We start from the raw sequence: 13,199 nt of genomic DNA on the forward strand, positions 1-13,199 counted from the left end.
GACTTTGAATTCGGTTTCCTTCACTCTTCCATTCCCCTCCACACGCAGTCAGCATCACCAGTGTAAGAATAGACCTCGTCCTCTTGTTAATCTCACTAGTAGCAAAAGTAAAAACCTCCAATGCTGCCTAATGTGAGAGGATGAGTTTATAGAAAGATGGAAAAAAGTGCAACAAATATGATGTCTGTAATCATATTTCTATTTATAAACACATATACCTCTCTGTGTGAAGCTAGAGGGAAATATATTAAAGAGGCTCTGAAAAAATTGGTACCCTGCTTATTCTGATGCTGTTTATTGTAACCCTGGTATGCATAACAGGCCAGATGTTTAAAACCTCTGCCTTTCCCCCATTTATCTTGAACATTTTTGTTATTTTCTTTTTAAAAAGAAAAAGCACTAAGAGATCATTAACTTAAAAAATTAATAATTTCAGAAAATATCATGTTCAGTTGTTTTATTTTAATGGTCGAGCTGTTGTGCTTACTGTTTGCTGTTTAAGTCTATACTTCCCTAATTAAGATTGCCAGCCCCTGTCCTCTTCAGAGGATCTTCACTTTAAGGTCCTATGTTATTCCTAAAATGATTAAGTGAAATTAGAAATTGGATTTTCTAATTCAGCAATTGCCTAGTTTGAAAAACCCTCTAATTTATATTTTTCTTCATTAAAAGTAATGTCAGAGTTTAATTCCATTATAGTTCGAATTTCCTCTGTTGTATTCTCCCCACTTTGTCTACTCAGATGAATACACGTGAATAAGTTTCAATTTAGCATTCTTCTATTTTGTGTTCATTCAATGAGATTAAATATGCAAAACAGCTTTTAGAATCATATATTCCAGTATAAATTGTTATTTTTCTTGTTTGTTGCTCTGCAGACATGTATGTAATATTGTTCTGGTATAGTCTGATTTTTCTCTAAATATGATTATTCCAAAGTGCTATGACTTTGAATCATTTCAGCTTCTTATTTTTTCCCCTGACCTTCTCCTTTGTCTATCCTGCAAATTAGGAATTGTGACTAGAGCAGAAGAGTCATTTGCTTAATTTTTATATCACAAGAGAGTATTTACATAATTTTAGATTGTCATTGTCCTTCTCTAGAGAGTTTAGAAAATTCTAGAACATTTACACTATACATCACTCCTCCACAAAGGAACAAGATTTGTTTGAAAGGATTACATTTATTTAGGGAAATTCAATGGGTATGATTCTTATCCTCCTGTATTAAAAGAAAGACAACTCACTCTTAGTAATCCTGTCTCTTCTACCTTACATGGTTCTGATATGTTTTAAACTTCTTTTGGTTTTGCAATCTTAAATGCCTTGGCAGGTGGGTTCTGTCTCATAAAATGGTATGTTCACATGAGAAAATTTAGGATTACTTCTTGAAAGAAATCGAAGAGGTATTGAGCATGTTCCTAGTATGGTTGAAGGTGTTAAGAGATTACTTTTAGGTGATGTACCAGTTAGGATACATAAATGTTGGAATATTAGCTAATATTAATGATAACTAACATATTTGAGCCCATAAAGAAAAAAAAATAATAGGTATATGATGTGCACTTTATTCTGGGGAGGATGCTGTGTTGTGCTCACATTATCCTACATTAAGTCTTGACTAAGCACCCTTTGGTGAAGCCAGAATCTTCCATTTCTTCGCTTCAAAGACTCCAGTTTGCAAACGTCAGACTTCATCTCTACGCTCCACTTCTGCACCTACAGTTCTCAAACACTCAGTCTGAGAACCCCTGTACTCTGCTAAAGAGCTTTTGTTTAGGTAGGTTTTATTTATTGAATTTCTGTTAGAAAATTTTATTATATTAAATAACATTTTATTAAATATAGCAGAATTTTTCAAAATGAGACTGAAAAATGTTTCTTAAGGAGAATAATGTTGGTATGCTTTTTTTTGAGGGGGACTGTCTGGCTTAATGGAATCTCACATCTGCTTCTACAGTCAGTCTGTTCAGTTAGCTGTTCTGGCTGATGTATATGAAGAAAAAACAGCCTCATAGTGATATGTAATTGGACACAAGAAGGTTATTTCAATAGCCTATTAGATTACTGTTGATATTCTTTGCTACTCCCAAACTCCATAGTGACAGTTTCTTAAACATTAAGTGCAGTATAAAATATAAAACCATATCATGAAATTTTCATAATTTGCATTCATAAGGGAATGAAAATAGAAAAGCAAATAATGTCTTTGTACTATTATGAAAATAGTTTGACCTTTAGGATTCCCTGAAAAGGTCCAGAGCATACTTTGAGAACCTCTGCTATAAGTTTAGGGAGGTAAGAAATAGTCCAAATGTCTCAAGATCACAAGTAGACATACTCATGCCATGTTTACATTAATAACTGTTTTTGAAGCCTGAGAGAGAAAAAGATACCAATAATTAGCTCCTTCCTGTCCCCCCAAGACACAGAGAAAATGGAGGGTATGTCCTTAAAGTGACTTAAAGCTCCGGAAATAACTGAACTTAAAACTGAGATCCTAAAAGTATGCTATTTGACTCCTTGAATAAAGTAATATAAGAATATGAATCTCAGAATATATCAATATGGAATAATCAGATAAAAATGGTCATAATCAAAGCCTATAAAATTAGCAAATATTAATAGTGATAAAATCGTCAGTACTATCAAATGCATCTAATTTTATATCTTGAAATAAAAATTTACTCCTGAACATTCTATTTATAGGAATTTTTTATATTCTAAGAAAAATTTAATATATGTTCTGTTTCCAAAAATGATGAAAAAACACTTGTCTCAGAACACTGAGGTCACAAAGCCTTACTTATTTGTGAATTATGTAACTGCATGCTTCATCTTTTTATAAACTAAACACTAACCTAAATGAGAAATATGTTTCCACAGCATTTACTTTTCTTCTTCTTTTCTATTAGTATGTGTTAAGGGGGCTACAACTATTTGATATGCTAAACAGATCATTTTATTTCTCCTTGAAGATATGTAAGGTTCCCTTCTAATCTGAAATTTTCAACCTATTAGAGTGTATAATTTTCAACCTATTAGATTGTATCACATGTTCATGACAGTAAGTCTTTATTAATGAATTTATTGTGGACTTCAGTGAGCATTTTTTTTAGAAAACGAGGGAATATTTATTTGTACATATCATTTTATTAGAAATATTTTACTTTTAAATGCATGTATTGTTTTTTGTTTGTGAAATAAGTTAAACTCTCTTAATAGAAGTATAATGGTAATCATTTATTTTTTTCTGAATAGAGTTTATATTTTTATTTTGAACTATGAAGAGATCCACCCAAAATGATTTGTTCTAGTTCTCCATTCCATTAGATGGAAGACAATGGGATACGTAGAGTAGTTGTAAAAGGTTTGTAGGCAATAAACCTAAAACATTAGTGTTCCACCTAATTTTCTTAGATTAGTACTAGGAGCACCTAGGTCAGAATAAATCTGTTTGAGCTGTGTATCAGCATGCATTTTGTGGCATGATAGCCTTTGTTCCCCACCCAGTACCCCACATTTTGCACAGTAGATTTTAAAATTTACTTGTTTGAAATATATTACATAACATTTTAACATGTCTTCTAGAACATCCTCTCAGTACTTTTATGCTTAGCTCCAAGTATCATAAGATCAAGGTTGAAATATTGCTGCATTAGGAAAACATCAAGTGTATCAAACAACATGAACAACTATTCCAGAACTAATCCAAGGGGCAGGGAGTAAATATGGGAACAAAGCCATTATAGGTTTGCTTGAAATTTTTGGTATAGGTTTTAGGTAGTTGGACCTTGAGCTTTCATAGTTAAAAAGAAAATAAAACTTAATATTTATTCAAGACAATGTGAATACTGGTTCAGGTTTTTGTTATTGTTCTTCTTCTCATTTTTGACACCAAATATGTGGTGTCTTTTCCAACACCAGTTTTCCAGCTTTCTGACATGAACAATTTGATCCTATTTTGACAATACTCTAATTAGTACCAGACCCCACACATCTAAGGACTCAGTCCCACAAGAGTGACCTCATTTCCCTTTGCCAGTAACAGGTATGAAATCCCCAGGTTACTGGCACTTACATCTGACTTACTGCAAACTTACAGGTTCTCACAATACCCCATTCAGTTTTGCTAATTTGCTAGAATGACTCACAGAACTGGGGAAAATGCTATACTTACTATTTCAGTTTATTATAAAGGGTAAAAGGAATAGCCAGGTGAATAGTACAGAAGCAAGGTCTAGAAGAGTCCTGAGCTCAAAAAGCCTCTTCCCTGTGGAGTTGGAATGGTCTACCCTCCTGGCATTAAATGTGTTCACCAGCTTGGAAGCTCTTAGGTCCCTGCTGTTTGGGGGTTTTAATGAGCTTCCATTAAATGGGCATGATCTATGAAGTCACTGGCCTTTGGTGATTAAACTCAATCTCCAGACATCTGCCCCTGATGGAGATCAGGAGGTACAGCAGTAAGTTCCAACCCTCTAATCACAGGGTTGGTTCCTCTGGCAGTCAAATCTCCATCTTGAAGCTAATTAAAGGCCCAACAAGAGTCATCTCATTTGCATAAAATCAGGTATAGTTGGAAGAGACTGTTAAGTGTAACAAATGTCCCTTGCCTCTATCATTAAGAATATCCACAGAATATTCTTAAATATTCACAGAATATTTAAGAGATCTGTGCCAAGAGTTGGGGACCAGGACTAAATGTAGGTCCAATTACACCACAACTGGAGTTTCTACAGATGATGGAAATAATGATTCTGTAGCTATGACAAGGAAGATTTTTATCTTTCATGCTCTCCATTCCTGAGTCTCTTCCCTAGCTATATATATCATGACAGTTATCTATTGCTGCCTACCTTCTTACCCTAAAATTTAGTACTTTAAAACAATGTATATTAATTATCTCACAGTTTCTGAGGGACTATAATTCAAGCACAGAATGGCTAGATGCCTTTGGCTCACTGTGAAGTTGCAGTGAAGTAGTCAGCAAGACTGTGTCTTACAGAATATTCTACAAGGCTGGGGCATCCTCGACCAAATTCGCATGTGTGGTTGTTGGCTGGTGTCATTCTATAGTGTGGGCCTCTCTAAAGGGCTGCTCACAATAAGGTAGCTTCCTTCCCCAAAGCAAGAGATCCAAGTGAGAAAAAACAAGAGAGGTTCCCCAAGTGGAAGCCACCTCTGTCTTTTTACAGCTTATACTATCCCATCACTTCTTCATGTTCATAGCTGTGAGTCAGTAAATCTGGTCATACTCAAGGGGAGGGAATTACACAAGGGCAGATACACAGGAGTGGGATCACTGAAGCCCATCTTAGAGGACACCTACCACATCCACCGAATCACAACAGGTCTTAATTTGGTAAGTGATTTAAAAAAAAAAAAAAACATTGGAAAACAGATGAGGGAAAATAAAAGGTGAAACAATTGATCTAATTTTCCAGAGTATTTCTCAAAGAGTTTTCATTAGATTAAAACCAGTTCTGATTAATTTTATAGACAATAACTTTATCTCAGCAAAACTGTGGTATACTTTCAAGGATACCAAAGGGAGGAAATGAATTTAGCTTTATTTACTGTCAAATTAACAATGATCTTGTATGCCCATCTTTTCAAAGGGAGAACCAGGTTTCATTGGTCCTCAGGGGGAACCAGGCTTACCAGGATTACCAGGAACAAAAGTAAGTGGAGTCTTTTCTTCTGCTGCTTTTTTTTTAAATTTTTGTCATACTTGTTGAAAGAGGTGACCAGATATTTCTGTCTTAAGAAATAAAGCAGTCTAATGTGCCATTAATGGCACTTCTAGAGAGATCACCATTACTAAATAGAGCAAAGGAAAGTTAATTCTAGTAACCCTTAAGCAAGACAACAGACTTATGGAATGTATTGTTAACTTGTCCTCCAGATCCCTCCTAAATTGTTATGATGCTATTAACCTTCTGGCCTTATGGAACAGTAGAGGAACTGTGAAGAGGAGGGAGATAACTCATTAACTCCTGCTGCTTATCACCCACTTTAGGATACACTTGTAAATCAAACATTATTACTATTCCCATCACTCCCTAGATTTCAGAGGCAAGTACAGATGTCATATAGATTTCTAAGTGCTTTTTTTCCAAAAGGCTCCACCCTGAATGATAACTGCAGAAATATTCTGTAATGAAAACCATCTCATGCTCCTTGACATGGCATCCATAGACAGGACTCTAAAAATCAAAAGGTTTATATGGTGCTGCAGAGACAATCAGACCCAGGATTCTCTTTATCTACCCAGTAAGACATGAAAAAAAGTTCAGCTCTGATGATAGAACTGGACTCATGACAGACCCATGAATCAAAAGGGAGGTGGGAAATGACATCAAACTACATTCTTTTATTTTTATACCACTTTTATATAGTCTTTGCCTCAATGAATATTGTGTTCCCCAGAAGTAAGACAGGGATGATTTCCAAGAGTTAAAGAAATATGTTCATGGTCTGTTCTGACAGGACTAGTCCTCATTTCCGCTGGTCAAGTAAAAATAACTCTAATCCTCATACATGGAAACTATATGTGGCCAAAGGGGGTCTGAAACTCAGTGGAATTATGCAAAATTGTTATTTTCTTAAGAAATTTTTTTTTGCCACATAATGAGCTGTAAGGCTTATTAGTGAAGTATGAGGAATGCCTGTTTTAGCCTGAACAGATTCACACAAGAAAAGCCTTTCTGAAGAAAAAGAGAGAAAGCAAGAGAATAATAAGCATTCCCTTTTGATCTAAGAACTGCTGTGTGTTAGGGGAGGAAAGGAAGCAGCCTTGAAGATGAGCAGGACACACACAGAGGAGGGCTGGTCACTGTAGGAGAAAACCAGAATGGACTGCATCTGTAAGTGCTGGTGCACTTTGTTTATATACATGAGAAAATTAAAGAAACCCAGGCAGTAGAGAGTGGAGTCGATCTCTAAGTATCTCTTCTTTACTTAACTGATCATAAATTACTCTACAGTTTCAAATTTTAAAAAAAAAGATCCAGACATTAAGAACCTAGCATGATTCTATAGACCATATACTTCATGACAGATACTACTCTGAACCCCAAGTAAAAGAATGTGCTGTCCTTGTTTGGGTTCACAAGCAGAGCTGTGGATAGGAAATTTCTTTCATTAGAAATATTTTGAAGTTAATTGACAACTGAAATACCTGTCTTGAGCTCAATATCAAGGGTAAGAGTCATGATTATGTTAAAATCTCAATCCAACAGTACTCTTTTCTACTCTTACAGCCAGTCTGGATTCAGACTTAAAAAATAAAATAAGATCGGATTTTTTACTCCAAACACCAGCAAAGAGAAATCATAGTGACTATTTTAGAATACTCTGAGTAAGATCGTGTATTTATTAAGTCAGTGAAGTTTTTCCAGAATTTTTTGTTTGTTTGTTTTTTTGGTATTGAGAAAGAGGAGTCAATGCAACAAAAACATTCTCTCCCCTCCTAAAGCTTGCATCCACTGTGGGTGAGGAAGGGGGCAGAAGGAGAAAAAGAAATAAACAAACAAATAGTATTTCAGGCAATGATGGGAAACTAGTTAGGGGCATTGTGATTTAAAAAAGAAAAAAAAGAAAAAAAAAAGTGATTCCATGTAAAGATATGTAGGCTTCGCTACCATAGGAAACTGCAAATGCATTGATTTTTTTTAGGTTTTTATTTTTCCATAAGATAATCTTATAGTTAATTTTTAAAGGGTTATTCTGTAATTTTTAAAGTAAAATATTGAGAAATATCAAATACTGTCATTTAAAAAAATAAAAATTCCATATGCTAAGAGAAGTCCTTCAGTCTCACTCTATTACAGAGGGATCAAAAAGAGAAAAACAGAAGGAAGTCCCTTGGCTTCTGAACCATCTTTGGTATCTTCTGTGTCCAGGCAAGCCCCCGGCCTTTTTCTCAGCCTCCCATCTTCACACCCTCCTCTGTTGCTGCTCAGACACCTACTGAGTCTTGCATTCCTGCCCCACATCACCTGCAAAACCACAAAGGCTTCCCAAAGTGGGCATGATGCAGAAAAGGATTTCTGAATTTGAAGCCCTGTGTTACTCATCCTGAATCCAATCCTTCTTTCTTATCCTTTCCAAAATGAATCAGTTTCTTCAGTGAGGAAGGCAACTCTTCCATAACACACCATCCACTCTCTGAATTCCAAGTCTGATTATTGAAATTCTACCCATCTTGTAGGAAACAAAACAGTCTCTAGCAAACATAAAATGGCACCATCTTTGGCAAGACTTAAAAACATTCATATTTTTAACCCAGGATTTCCCCAACTAGTAATTTATCTTATGAAAATGATTAGAGAATATACAAAAATTGGTATACAATTATGCAAAAATTGAAGATTGAGCGTAATCAGTTTTAAATTTCAGCTCTTCTTCTTTAACAGCTTTATTACTTTGGGCAACAGCTCTCATTTTTTGTTTCTTTGTAGAATGTGAATATCTATCTGTCTTGTTTGTCTTGAGAATTAAACAGGTTAATGCATGTAAAGTATTTTGTGCAGTTCCTGACCTCATCAGTGGTTATAGAGTAAGCCCTATTGACCCTTTAGGATGTGATTTGAGTCTTACCTCCAGAGAGCCAGTCAACTAAGGTTCAGTGATGTTTCCTCTTCTGTCACATAGAGCCTTGTATTACTCCTTAATTATTAATGGGTTTGTTCTTGTGGATCTTGTCTAATTAGGTCACTGGCTCCTAGAGGACAATAAGCATCTTTAGACTTCACAGAGCTACTAATATTTGAAAAAGCTAAAATTCTTCTGTCTTACACCATTCTGAAATTTTGAGATCATGGTAACTGAGGCCTGAAGAATTTAACAACCTTGTCCCAGAACACCAAGTTGGCAAATGACAGAGAATTAAAATCTTGCATGTTACAAAGCCTGAGAAATAACCACTATGTCATGCTTCTTGACAATAATACTTAAAAAGTGACTGCAGAATGAGAATTAATGTCAATTCCTGTCTTGAGATAGATGATAGCTTTTATCAATTCCCTTTAAAGGGCTTTCTATTTAACAACATAGTCATCTGACAGGCATTTGCCTAGCCATTTGATTATGTAATGGAAATGCTGCATAATTGTATGTTAGTTTGGAGTTCTCCTGAGAGACAGAACCAAGATAGATGGAGGGATAGGAATTTATTAGGGGAATGGACTACTGTAATAAGGAGGCTAAGAAGTCCCACAATAGGCCATCAGCAGGCAGGAGGGAGTCCAGAAAGGCCAATTCTTGTGACCCAGTCCAAGTCCAGAACCAGGGCAGCTGACTGTTTGATTCTTTAAGGCTCCAGGCCTGAGAACACAGAGAATATTGGTACATACCCTGGAGTCTGAAGGCTGAACTCTGGAGTTCTGATGTCCAAGGGCAAGAAAAGAAGGGTGTCCTTGGTCTAGGATTGGTAGCGGGAGATTTTGCCTTTTTGTTTTGCCTAGCCCCCAGCCAAGTTGATGATGGCCATCCACATGGAAGGTAGATCTTTCCCCCTATGTCCACTGACTTATATGCCAATCTCCTCTGGAAACCTTCTCAGACTCACCCAGAAATAATGCTTTACCAGATCTCTAGGTATTCCTTAATCCAGACACTTAAATTAACCAGCACAGATTGTTTTTTATTATTAAATGAGATAATTCAGTTAGGAGATGAGAACAGTGCTGAGTACATAGTTAAGTAAATGGTGACTCTCTGCTCATTTTTATTTTATTCAATTTATTTAGTATCCACACTGACCCATCTGGGCGTGTCATTTACCTGTCTTCTAATTTGTTACAGGGTGAACGTGGGGAGGCAGGGCCTCCTGGAAGAGGTGAGCGAGGGGATCCTGGAGCCCCTGGACCAAAGGTCAGTTATGCTTACATTGAAAGAGAATACTCTTTGATTTAGGAATGCCTGCCACTTGCCTGTAGAACATTTTGTAGAAAATTCCTCAACAGGTATTAAAACAGCTAAAATTAGAAATAACATATTGAAATGTATACTGATTGCTTGTTTTCAAAAGGGATTTTATAATTCAACTTTTCCTGTTTACTCTGTTCAGTTCAGTGAACAAATTTAATGACACATTCAAGTGTAAAGAGAGAATACTGTCATATTAACCTGTTATCCCTTGATGTGTATTAAAACCTACTGAGAAAAATCTCTGTTGGTAAGTGCTGTGCTCATTTCCATGGTAACTTGATGGAGTGTAAAACCTTGAAAATATTAGAGCTAAGGATTTGTTTACCTGTTCAATCTTGATTCATCTAAACTTCCTGCAAACTAATGTGGCCACACTTTATTTTAATAACCTATCTGAGAGCTATGGGAAACGATTTACTCTCTGATGAAAAGGAAATTTATGCAAACGAGCATTGTTGAGACTAATGAGAATTACTTACAGTACTCTTCCCATCCACTGATGGGGGAGGGCTGTTTTCAGAGTAATAATGGAATGAAGGCTGATGGAAAAACCAGGGAGCGAACTAATGATACGGTGATAATATGTGTGCTTAGTATTGTATTCACCAGCCATATACATATTGAGGCTGTTAAAATAAAGTGTTTCCCTGTTTCCTCATTATTCTGAGTCACTGCTAATTTCCTTTTCCTGTTCTTATCTCCTCTGTCATTTTCTCTTTTCATCTTCATCTTTTCCTGTCATAGGGGAAACAAGGTGAATCAGGAACTAGAGGCCCAAAGGGGTCCAAGGTCAGTAACTGGGTAACATTTTAATGTAACTTGAGACCTCATGATCTGTCCTTTTTGCCTTTTCCATGGAGAATCATGTTTTAGATTAAAATATTTCACACACAGAGATTGCAATAATTTTGTCCCTATGATAATATCAAAAAATTATTTTATCTTTTTGTTTTTGTATGTTCTTGTGCTGTAGGTCTTTCTTTGATAAGTTATATTTTCTTTTATTTTTAGCACTTCTTTGGGGGGAAAAGTACTTAATCATATAATCTTACTTTTCACTTCCTGCCTATATTTATGATAAATATTCAAGTTATAATTTGCCTTTAAATAAGGTGACTTCCTTCATTGCATTAAAATTTGCCCACCAATTAAATTGCTTTTCTTTGTCATGTTCTTTATCTTGTCTGCAAGAATATATGTGCTGTTGGCAGAATCATTAACAGTTAATTAAAGTACCACTGGCTGATAACATGGAAAAATGGGTACAAAATGAAGAAAGCAGGGATTAAAGATTATTAATTCTCCATTCACGCAAATTACATTATTATGAATGATGTTATTAGCATTATGTGGATGGGTAAATTTATAATCCTTTTCCTTTCTTACCTTTCTTACCCATTTCATAGAGATAGGTAGAAAGACAAAAATGTTTTGAATTCCATGTAGGAAAAGGTCTCTAAATTTAAGCTGTTTTCAAGAACCTTCAAATCCATACAGTTTGAAATGTTTTTCCCAAAGTTACAGTTTGGACTAATTTTGAGGGCTTAGACTATTCATAGTGTCTTCCCAAGTGGAGTTCTGACATCATAAATAAAATTTCAGAGATTTTTATATTGGATTGAAGGGGGACGGGGAGAAAGCACTGCCCTGCCCCTGACCTTCATCCCTGCCAACCTGTTCCCACTGGCTGCTGTCCACTTCAGCACCAAGGGTTAAAATGCCTATACCTACAGATGAACTTTGCCTTAGATCTCCACCATCAAAAGGAGGTGTAGTCTGTGACCCTACCTTGATAATTCTCCCTATAATGAGCTCTCTGTTCCTCTCTGTCCCAATTATCTATATGTTTCTTCTCTGAAAACAGGCAACATAACTGTTTGACTTTTTTCCCCTTTGCTCCAAATCCCTCTAACTAAAAAGAATATAACTCAGTTAGTATGACTTTGGGTGCTTTAGAAACCACTTGCTTTGTTTATGTAGATTCCATCTAGCAGAGTTACTATATAAACTATACTACTGTTCCAAGACAATAATTATCTGAAAGGGAAGTTGTGATTACCTGTAAGGTGCATGTTTTCATTTTTAAAATATTTTAAATTGTAGATGCACACAATATCTTTATTTATTTATTTTTATGTGGTGCTGAAGATTAGTTTGCCACTGAGCTACAACCCCAGCCCTGCAAGGTGCATCTTAAAAAAAAAAAAAAAAAGCATTTGCACTGGTGCATTGGTGGTGATTATTATTGTTTTCCACATCAGAAGTTTATATTTAAAGGGATGCACTATGGTATAAATACATCCTTAGACTTGAGAAATTTCTAGACCATTGGTCCTACTACTAATTAACTTTTTTCTTTTTTAATTGGGAAGGGGTGACCGTGGTGACAAAGGAGACTCTGGAGCTCTGGAACCAAGGGTAAGTGAACCCTCTCATATCAACTTTTTTGTCCCCTACAAACTCAGACTTGATGTAGTATGTGTGTATGTGACCTTATGAGTGCCATCTGGACTAATAATGCCCAATAACAGCATTGGAGAAGGGCCACTCTAAATATTCCTGCTGCCTTCCATGCCCCCTTATCTTTATTTTTGACTTTTGTTTCCAGGAGCAATGAGTGTGGACATTCTAGCACAAGCAGTGAGTGTGGGCATTCTAGCATGTTGCAATAAGCTTTATTGAGAAGGTGGAAAACACTTTCCCTCTGCCAAAGGAGTAATAGCAAGCCCACAGCTATACAGCTAATAGAATTTCCCATGTTTCAATTAACCTGATCATAAAGAGAGCAATAGCCCATTTGTTTAGAGTATTTTTTAAAACAGGCAGGGAATTAGGACATGACTAATGGAAATTATGTAGCAGATATAATGAGTCAAGTAGAAATCTCTTTTTGTTCCTTATTTGGCTTCGTTTTGATGGGATTCTATTCCCACTAGGAAAGCCAAGCATTTCCTATAGAACATTATTCTATCTTCTTAAGGAATGAGAAGGTATAATCTATCAGGTATAGATGAGTGGAAAGCAGATAGGAGTTTTTTAAATAAATGTGAATAAAGCTAATAAAATTTTGTAAATCACATCAGATTAGCCTGTATTTTATAATGTTCAGAAAATGATTTCAGAGTTTAAATCATAGGTCTTTCAAAAATCTTTTACCTACCACAGACAAGAAGTTAGAAGTGGTTTGTACTTGGGTCCTGGCAAGGAAGCAATGGTCAGAGAGAGTCACAAGATATTGCTTCTGTGTTTTTTTTAATATTTATTTT

The 13,199-nt window shown here is 35.7% G+C and overlaps 1 protein-coding gene across 1 annotated transcript in view; it reads left to right on the forward strand.

The window, feature by feature from the left end:
* The window catches only part of LOC144374243 (uncharacterized), a 138,955-nt gene that overhangs the window by 112,754 nt on the left and 13,002 nt on the right, over positions 1-13,199 (forward strand). The window contains exons 8-11 of the mRNA XM_078037165.1: positions 5,619-5,681; positions 9,808-9,876; positions 10,678-10,722; positions 12,306-12,351. Coding sequence (XP_077893291.1) covers positions 5,619-5,681; positions 9,808-9,876; positions 10,678-10,722; positions 12,306-12,351 — 223 coding nt within the window. The remainder of the gene's footprint in view (positions 1-5,618; positions 5,682-9,807; positions 9,877-10,677; positions 10,723-12,305; positions 12,352-13,199) is intronic.

Source organism: Ictidomys tridecemlineatus, unplaced genomic scaffold, assembly GCF_052094955.1.
Source record: "Ictidomys tridecemlineatus isolate mIctTri1 unplaced genomic scaffold, mIctTri1.hap1 Scaffold_63, whole genome shotgun sequence".
NCBI classification, from domain to species: domain Eukaryota; kingdom Metazoa; phylum Chordata; class Mammalia; order Rodentia; family Sciuridae; genus Ictidomys; species Ictidomys tridecemlineatus.